Genomic DNA, 10322 nt, shown 5'->3' with positions numbered 1-10322 from the left:
AGTTAATTTTAAACGCCGCCTGAAGAAGGAGAGACGGAGGAACGTAATATCCGTGGAGGCCATTGGCATGGGCAGAAGGGATGTCTGGTGCCACTCTGCCAACTCCAAAATATCTCTTCTTTGAATAGTAGTTTTACTTCTAAGGAGCACAGCATTAGAAATACTGTAACATGAATACCTCTCGGACATGTCATGACAAGTCCCAGCAGGTCTTGTCTCGTTTTGTGTTTGTTGTTGTTCTACTTAGTTTAGTACACATTCAGGTTGCCAGCAGTTTGTTTACGTTCTTGTTGCTGGCAACGCCTGAACTCACACACCAGCTTCTGTTTGTTGATGAGTGTTTCCACCTGCTGCCGCCACTAATCACTTATATGTCCGTCTCACCCTGCCGGTCTTTGCAGGATTTATTTTTATTAGTCTCTTTGCATTTAGCCTTGTTTTGGTTGGGAAAAACCAAGTTATGCTGAGCTCTAGCTGTAAGCTAAAGTTAGCAAATCAGACACTGGATGTTTTTGGTTGGGGAAACAAAGTTATGCTGATCTCTAGCTGTAAGCTAATGTTAGCGAGTCAAATATCGGATGTGTTTGATTGTATCTTACAGGGTTCACTGTGGCGTTCGCTACGCTAACTTTAGCTCATCCCCTCAGCATACAAATTGGCCAAGAGACAGCTCGTATCTTGGAAAACTTGTACAGACATTTAGTAAACATGTCACTTGCCTAAAAGTACTACTTACTCGTACAGCTCAAAAGTGAGAGTGAGTGCGACCCCCGGATGAAAAGTAGATCTGTGTCAGTCAGAGAGGATCCACTTGTGGAGACCAAACAAAAAATGCTATTGTGTGAACTCTGAATTACGTGAGGAAGGCGGAAAGGGAGGATGAATGAATGAATAATTCATCTGTGCTGTCATTCCTGCCCCACTTTCTCCCTGCCTGGTGTCAGGGAGGCTGAGCGTGACGGCAAAGTGACACATCCGAGCCCGACGCCCAACCCGTCCCTGACACCCGAAGCAGGTCTCGTGTTGAACGGGCTCGGCAAACCAAATCAGTTGTTTACACGCACACCGGTGTCAACAGGTCCGCCTGTGATATGTTCCTGGAGGATGAGTCCTTTTTTCTGGGTGCGTTTTCTGAAAACAAGACTTTTTAATGCATGCATGGAAGACTCCATTAGCAGAGCATCTATCTACTTGACTGGCAAGGCGATTGGCCTTAATTGTAATGCAAATATCACCGCCCAGCTCCGTCTCCGACTCCCCTCCGATTTTCAATTACGATCCAGACAGAGATAGAGCATCTCCAAGGTGAAACGGCGCAGAAGCTCCAGCCTCAGACACACTGACTGGGTCGGCGTTATTGGATGGCGCTGACCCTCCAGACCTACACATCACACGTCACAAACACAGCTAAGTCGGTCCCGGCGATGCATCGAGGTGCCCTTGAGTGGAATCCTCACTGAGACGGATTGAAAGTAAATGTCAGAGTGGGATTAAATGTGCGTGGTTGTGTTGCGGGGCGTGCATGAATATTTAATGGCAGATTTGCATCTCCCCGGTCTTATTATCAGGATGGTCGCCGACATTGTAACATCCACAGCTTGATGCCAACGACACTTAATGGCTGCGACATCTGCACAGCACAATGAAATTTAATATCCACGGTCTTTAAAAGATAATAATGATTGAAATGACTCTTTAAATATGTATTAATTGAACAATATTGTTTCGCTAAAGCAGGGGTCACCAACGCGGTGCCCGCGGGCACCAGGTAGCCCGTAAGGACCAGATGAGTAGCCCGCCGGCCTGTTCTAAAAATAGCTCAAATAGCAGCACTTACCAGTGAGCTGCATCTATTTTTTAAATTGTATTTATTTACTAGCAAGCTGATCTCGCTTTGCCCGACATTTTTAATTCTAAGAGAGACAAAACTCAAATAGAATTTGAAAATCCAAGAAAATATTTTAAAGACTTGGTCTTCACTTGTTTAAATAAATTCATTATTTTTTTTACTTTGCTTCTTATAACTTTCAGAAAGACAATTTTAGAGAAAAAATACAACCTTAAAAATGATTTTAGGATTTTTAAGCACATATACCTTTTGACCTTTTAAATTCCTTCCTCTTCTTTCCTGACAATTTAAATAATAAAAAAATTGATGATAAATTTAAATTTTTAACATGTAAAGCGACTTTGGGTACTTAGAAAAGCGCTATATAAATCCCAGGTATTATTATTATTAATATTATTAAATCAATGTTCAAGTAATTTATTTTTTTTATTGTAAAGAATAATAAATACATTTTAATTTAATTCTTAATTTTAGCTTCTGTTTTTTTCGACGAAGAATATTTGTGAAATATTTCTTCAAACTTATTATGATTAAAATTCAAAAAAAATATTCTGGAAAATCTGGAAAATGTAGAAAATCTGTAGAATCAAATTTAAATCTTATTTCAAAGTCTTTTGAATTTCTTTTAAAATGTTTGTTCTGGAAAATCTAGAAGAAATAATGATTTGTCTTTGTTAGAAATATAGCTTGGTCCAATTTGTTATATATTCTAACAAAGTGCAGATTGGATTTTAAGCTATTTAAAACATGTCATCAAAATTCTAAAATTAATCTTAATCAGGAAAAATGACTAATGATGTTCCATAAATTATTTTTTTTATTTTTTCAAAAAGATTCAAATTAGCTAGTTTTTCTCTTCTTTTTTTGGTAGAATTTTGAATTTTAAAGAGTCGAAATTGAAGATAAACTATGTTTCAAAATTTAATTGTCATTTGTTTCGTGTTTTCTCCTCTTTTAAACGGTTCAATTAAGTGTAAATATCATTAATTATTAATAATAACATAGAGTTAAAGGTAAATTGAGCAAATTGGCTATTTCTGGATATTTATTTAAGTGTGTATCAAACTGGTAGCCCTTCGCATTAATCACTACCCAAGAAGTAGCTCTTGCTTTCAAAAAGGTTGGTGACCCCTGCGCTAAAGCATGATGGAAACACTTTTTTTCACATTTAGGGGGCACCGAACCAGTGGGGCGTCGATCGGTCGGCCGAACAGTAATGTCGAGGGGGGCCTTAAGGACGTCGCCTTTGAGCGGTCAGATTTTTCGTGTGCACACCGTAAGGATGTGTTTTACTTAGGGCTGTACAAACGCGATAATCAAGTTAACACAAACGTTACCTTGACAACACAAGCTGTTTCCATTACCTAAATATTGCGATACAAATCTGGTAATGGAAACACCCATATTTTGAAAAACTTCTTAAATATCGCTAAAACATTTTTGCGCTTTATGAGGTGTTTTTTTAGATGTTTTGATACTGAGGGATTTCGCTAAAGCATGATGGAAACACTTTTTTCACATTTAGATGGCACCCGAACCGGCGGGGCATCGATCGGTCGCCCAAACAGTAATGTCGAGGGGGGCCGTAAAGACGTCGCCTTTGAGCGATCACTCGCTGCCTCGTTTTCTAATTAGCCTACTATCAAAATGACTATGTGTCGCAGGCTGATGTGAATCTTTGTTGACAGAAATGTTGACATGTAATATTTATTCTACACATTTTTACAACATTGGAAAACATTAGTAAAACTTCTCAGAGGGTGAGATAACTCCTGGAAATGACTGTCTTAGAATGGCCAAAGGTATAGATGTGTGTGTCCAAGTTAAAGGAAACTAATGGATTTATAACAATCTTTGCAAGCTGGCTCACATTTGCTGTGGTCTGGAACAACATGGCACACAAACAACAATCAGAAATGCAGCCAATATTACATACCGATAATGTGTCATTAAATACACAGAGGACATAAGTCAAGGAAATTAAATAAGCTTAAATATACCTGAACATACAGCTAGCCTAAATAGCATGTTAGCGTCGATTAGCTTGCAGTCAAGCAGTGACCAAATATGTCTGATTAGCACTCCATAACAAGTCAATAACATCAACAAATATCACCTCTGTGCATTCACGCACAGTATAAAATGTTTGGTGGACAAAATGAGACAAAGGAGGAGTGGCATGACACACGTCTTTCTGTGGCAGCCTCTGCGAAAGTTGCACATGTAAACAAACTATGGTGAGTTCAAGGATCGCTGAAATTAGTAGGACAAAATGTCGCTCGCCAAATACATAAACATATTAAACAGTGGGATTTCTAACAATTAGGAAGGTTTGTGTCGTGTTTGTCCTCCTACACAAAACATATTACAACAAAAAATATATTTTTCACACCATATTTTTTCCATTTCCATACATTTTGGAAAAAGCTCCATGGATCCACAGGGGTTGCTGACCCCCTGTGCAGTGGTAGTGCTTGAGGGTGTAGTGGTATTGAGTTAGACGTTTTGGGATCGGGCCTTACTAATCTTAGTCACGTTGTTAAACTCAGACTTGTTTCTGTGGTTCCTTCAGATCCAATGTTGTATGTCTGATGATAGCTGTTGATAACATAGTCTGTATCGATTGTGTCTGTTTTGCCCTGCAGCTATCTCAGTCCTGATGCAGATCCGGATGGTTCTTTCCAAAGGGAGAGCTTCGGTCGCCAGAGTATGTCGGAAAAACGCACCAAGCAGTACGACAGCGCTTCTCACCTGGACATCGTCAAGTCACGCAAATCTAAGAGCATGGATCTAGGTACTGTACATGCTTTGCCACTTTCTTTATAGGGATAGCTACCAAATTTGGAACTTTCTGAGTTCCGTTGGTACTATATCTGTTGGTATCTATTAACGTAAAACCACATTTTGATATCTTTGTTGCGCATTACGTCACGTCCGGTTGCAGATTGAATGCGGTTGGTAATGTTACAATTGTCCATGCCAACAAAGCAAGTGTGCCTGCCAGAAAACTAAACTTTAAAAAGCATATATCGCCAACATATCTCCCCGACCTCCTTCAGCCTTACTGCCCCACCCGATCCCTAAGATCAGCCGATCAGCTGCTACTGACGGTCCCTGACACAAGGCTGAAGCTTAGAGGTGACAGAGCTTTCGCCGCTGCTGCTCCCAAGCTCTGGAACGACCTACCTGTTAGTGTTAGACAAGCCTCCTCTCTTCCTGTTTTTAAATCTCTCTTAAAAACATACTTTTATTCCATGGCTTTTAACACTGAGTGATACCCATCCTGCAATGGTGACCCATAATACACCTACTGTGAACCTGTTTTTATGTTTTTATGTTTTATTTATTTTATTTATTTATTTTTTATCGTGTTCTGTTTGTGTTGTGTTGTGTTGTGTTTGCTCGGTTCTCGTAGTATCTTTTAACCTGCCCATTGTACAGCACTTTGGCTACCCCTGTGGTAAATTTTAAATGTGCTTTATAAATAAAGTTGATTTGATTTGATTTGATAAATCAAATATATTTACCCCAGTAATATCATCAAAACTTACCTGACTGGATGAAGTCCTTGGGCTTAAATACTAGTGTGGCCTCAATAGCCCTGCTGTAGGGTGTAGCATGCTGGTAATGATCTGTGCATGTGATGGAGGAATGCACAGTGCAGGGTTGAAATTCTACTGAATGTGCATTAAATCAGGTTGTGTTAGCTAATAATCATGCCGCAAGATCTAGCATGTTGCATTCAATGTTTATTCCCATTAAATCCCCATTAATTCCCGTTAATTCCCATATATTCCCGTTAATTCCCATGGAAAGTTTCCAACTTTGAATATTCCCGGAATTTTGCAACCCCGGTGATAAGTACAATACTTACAATATTGCACTTTGTGGGACTCAACCAAACACCAGATTGGCACATTCAGCTTCATGGCAAAGACTACTTCCTGGCTGGGCAACACAGCGTGGTCTACACACTACTGCCATCTAACATCTTGGAATTGCAACTACATGCAACGTCTAGCATATAATACTAGCAAAAGAGACAAAAAAGGGTAAGATCGAAACTAAACACCATAGTTATTACTATGATTACATGGCAACAGCTGTTTCTAAGGGAGGGGTGGTCGTAAACAGCCGTCGCCTTTGGTTACAAAACAGTTAAAATAAAAGGTGCCTGGAAGGGGGTCAGGTCCTGCTTCCTCTCCGCTTTGTAGATCTCGGGTCAAGACAAAACCTTCCTGTGGATTACAATATATCAAAGAAACCGACACCTTCATGTCGCTTCCCATCCTGCACAGTGGAGTTTTACAAGCCTTTTGATTGGTGGATCAAAGACAGCTTTTGCCTGGTCCTATGGTCCGGAAAGTACGGTACTTGTAGCCCTGAATTTGACCAGTAGAGGGCGATAATGCTACACTTTAGGCTTAATTGTGTTGAGCCACATTCATTGTGTGCAATGTTTGCTGTGGGTGTTGTTTGATTCCTAAATGCATAAACATATGAAAGTACGGTATACGCTCATGACTCTTTAGCGGTATGTTCGTAAACAAAGTAGTTTAATGACGCAAACCTCAACCGAGTTGAAGTCCGGGTCAAAACTTCTCCTGGTCAACCTTACCCATTAGGATTGGTTTTCCTCGGTCAGAGCAAAGGCTTGTAAAGAAAAGTGCTTAGAGGAGGTGAGACTGTAAATGGATATCTTGGTGTATTCCCAGGCACAGTTATTAAGATATAATCAGCTAGATTGTGTTTTGTCAAATCTAATCAAGTGTGTCAAAGGAGAGGAAGTTAGCAAAGTGGCCATGGAAACGCTCATCGCTGCAAATGCACATTTTATCTGTGAGCACCATCAAAAAAGCTCATTGATTGCTGCAAAGTGTTGTCAGCGAATACTTTTTTTTTTTTTTGACCGATTTGATTATCATCTTGCCATAACACAAGCCTTGAAAGGCTTCTACTGTACTTCATAAATAAATAAATGTATGTTCAGATCAACGTAATCCTTCCATTTTATGTCACGCATCAGTCTTAAGGCCCAATAAAGATAATAGTCTGGCAACATACTTGCAGTAATCAATAAAGTCCTTGTGGTGGAAGGTCCAAATTTTAAATAAGAACAAAAGTGAATTTAACACAAGAGTTTTATTTTACTCATAATTAAATGGTACAAGGTTGGATTGAATTGCCGTGCACACAGACAGTTTACCCCTCAGCATGGAATGAAGAAAAAAAAGCTTCTGACTTGGTCATTTTATGTGTTTCCCTCGTGGGTCAAGGTCCCGTTGTTTTGGACCTGTTTATTCTGCAACATCCTTGAATCCCTTAGCCATAACAAACAATCATAAAATTTTGTACAATGGTCAGGCCGACCATACGTTCAACTCTAACCCACATATGCTCTTCCAACGGTACAGAATAGAAAAAAGAGAAACGAGCAGACATTCCACTACTGTCGTGTCCTTAATGCTTTTCGACCTCGCTCTCTTTCCGGACTTTGACAGACACAAAATATGGTACACAGGTCAGAAATTCCACCACATACCCCCCCTTCCAGGGTTTTAGAACCCTGGACCATACGGGATTGATTTATGACCTAAATCTGTCACTCCTAGCCTTACTAAACCCTGTATCCATCCTCCCATAAAATCCTCAATCCAACTCAACCAACCTGGACCATCATCTTTTCCTGCATTCCCCTTCACCTCTGTCCTGAGAGTCCTGAGCTTCCTCATAGCCTTGGTAAATGCCCCCTCTGGAGCTGTGTGCCCTGGAATATATGTGCAGCAATACTCACCAATGAGTGCACAAACTCCACCTTTCTCAGCCAACAACCAGTCCTGCGCTTGTCTGTTTTGCCACGCCACAGCACTGTTTGCACCCACTTTCTCACCTAGGGAACTTAATGCATCACCAGTGTACATAATGAAACGCTGCTGATTCATCCTTATGTTCATCTTATTATTGAAAAGGTTATGAATATTGAAATTTAATGACTTAAAAAAAGCTATAACAGTTACAGCAAAAATCTTTGCAGCCAAAACGTAACACAAACAAATTGCACGTGTTTGGCGAGATTTTGACTTAGTTAGAGCTTAGTCATGGTTAATAACACTTTAACTACACGTTAATATTAAAAAAAATAATTACAAAATATTAACAGAATGAACATTTTTGCAGCACAAACGATTACAATGATAGTAGGTCAACCAAAAATATTTGCCGCACAAACTAATTGGACAGGTTTGGGGATATTTTGACATAGTTAGGATTTAGCCATGGTTAAAAACACATTAATTACACGTCAATAACATTAAAAAAGATAATAACTAAAAAACAGTAACTGCAAAAAGAAACATTTTTGCACCACAAACGATTGAGACAAGTTTGGGTCGGGGGGCCAACATCACAGAGGTAAATAACAAAACGTTAACTTAAAAATTATAATAGACAGTTTTAGAGTTTGTCCCTCATAATGTATATAATGTAATAGCCCATGTACAGTATGCAGAGAGCTTCATGGAATGGGTTTCCATGGCCGAGCGGCTGCATCTAAGCCATACATCACCAAGTCCAATGCAAAGTGTGGGAGGCAGTGGTGTAGAGCACGTCGCCACTGGACTCTAGAGCAGTGGAGACACCTTCTCTGGACTGATGTATCACACTTTTCCATCTGGCAATCTGATGGACCAGTCTGGGTTTGGAGGTTGCCAGGAGAACGCTACATTTCGGACTGCATTGAAATTTGGTGGAGGAATTAAGGTGTGGGGTTGTTTTTCAGGAGTTGGGCTTGGCCTCTTAGTTCCAGTGAAATGAACTTTGAATGCCCCGGGATAGCAAAACATGTTGGACAACTCCATGCTCCCAACCTTTTGGGAACAGTTTGGAGCGGGCCCCTTCCTCTTCCAACATGACTGTGCACCAGTGCACAAAGCAAGGTCCACAAAGACATGGATGACAGAGTCTAGTGTGGATGAACTTGACTGGCCTGCACAGAGTCCTGACCTGAACACCTTTGGGATGAATTACAACGGAGACTGAGAGCCAGGCCTTCTCCACCAACATCAGTGTGTGACCTCACCAAAATCCTATAAACACACTCCGCAACCTTGTGGACAGCCTTCCCAGAAGAGTTGAAGCTGTAATAGCTGCAAAAGGAGGACCGACATCATATTGAACCCTATGGGTTAGGAATGGGATGGCACTTCAAGTTCATACGTGAGTCAAGGCAGGTGGCCAAACACTTTTTTGGCAATATAGTGTAGTACATCATCTGTTTTATCTTGTGAAGTTAAGTAAATCAGGAAGTATAAAGTTAATTTAGCCGTTAATGAGGCGTCTCTGCTTCACGCTACCTTGACTAAATGCTTAACTTGCTCTCACTTCTCTGGCCGGAGGGATTTCTGTCTCTCCATTCATTCTTCTTCCGAGTGTTCGGGAGAAGATGGATTTCTTGTCTTTGAAGACGACCGGAGTGAAAATATGCTAGAGTCAACCAGACACCTCATGTATTTGATCACGTTCACACCTTTTCTTTGTATTCTTCCTTGTTCATTCTCTCGCTGCTCTGCGTGTTTGCATGACAACATCATGCATCTTTCTGCTCTTTGACAGCAGTCGATGAAATTAACGACCGCACGAGACCCACTGGAGGTAAGTGTCAGGTTCAAACACTGATGACATCTATTAAACAGACAAAGAAGCAAGGAATTGAACAGAGACAGAATTCAATTTGGGTCAATGAGGAGAAACACTTAGACACTGTACCCCTTGCACAGTGTTGTCCCACGCTCTGACGAAAGATTGTACGCCTCCTCTTTCATTTGGACTTTCCCTGATTACATAGCAACAGCTGTTTCTAAGGGAGGGGGGGTCGTAAACAGCCGCTGCCTTTGGTTACAAAACAGTTCAAAGAAAAGGTGCCTGGAGGGGAGTCAGGCCCTGCTTCCTCTCCGCTTTGTAGATCTCGGCAGCAGCCGATGAAATTAACGACCGCACGAGACCCACTGGAGGTAAGTGTCAGGTTCAAACACTGATGACATCTATTAAACAGACAAAGAAGCAAGGAATTAAACAGAGACATCATTCACTTTGGCTCAATGAGGAGAAACGCGTAGACCTGTACCCTTGTTCAGTGTCGTCCCACGCTCTGACGAAAGATTGTACGCCTCTTCTTTTATTTGGACTTTCCCTGATTAATAAATAATGATAATAATGGATTCGATTTTATATCGCGCTTTTCTATTATTAAATACTCAAAGCGCTAACAGAGAAGTGGGAACCCATCATTCATTCACACCTGGTGGTGGTAAGCTACATTTGCCCTGGGGTAGACTGACGGAAGCCAGACTACCAGTTTGCGCCTACGGCCCCTCCGACCACCACCTATCATTCATTCATCATTCATTCACCAGTGTGAGCGGCACCGGGGTGCAAGGGTGAAGTTTCCTGCCCAAGGACACAACGGCAGCGATTT

General features: G+C 40.9%; 1 protein-coding gene across 1 annotated transcript in view; it reads left to right on the top strand.

The window, feature by feature from the left end:
* LOC133629694 (partitioning defective 3 homolog) overlaps positions 1-10322 on the top strand; it is a 799726-nt gene that overhangs the window by 463279 nt on the left and 326125 nt on the right. Inside the window, exon 17 of the mRNA XM_062020594.1 lies at positions 4495-4643. Within this exon, the coding sequence (XP_061876578.1) occupies positions 4495-4643 (149 nt within the window). The remainder of the gene's footprint in view (positions 1-4494; positions 4644-10322) is intronic.

The sequence above is a fragment of the Entelurus aequoreus genome, linkage group LG15 (assembly GCF_033978785.1).
Source record: "Entelurus aequoreus isolate RoL-2023_Sb linkage group LG15, RoL_Eaeq_v1.1, whole genome shotgun sequence".
Taxonomy (NCBI): domain Eukaryota; kingdom Metazoa; phylum Chordata; class Actinopteri; order Syngnathiformes; family Syngnathidae; genus Entelurus; species Entelurus aequoreus.
Note: the sequence above shows the minus strand (reverse complement) of the source record. Positions and strands in the feature narration are given on the sequence as shown.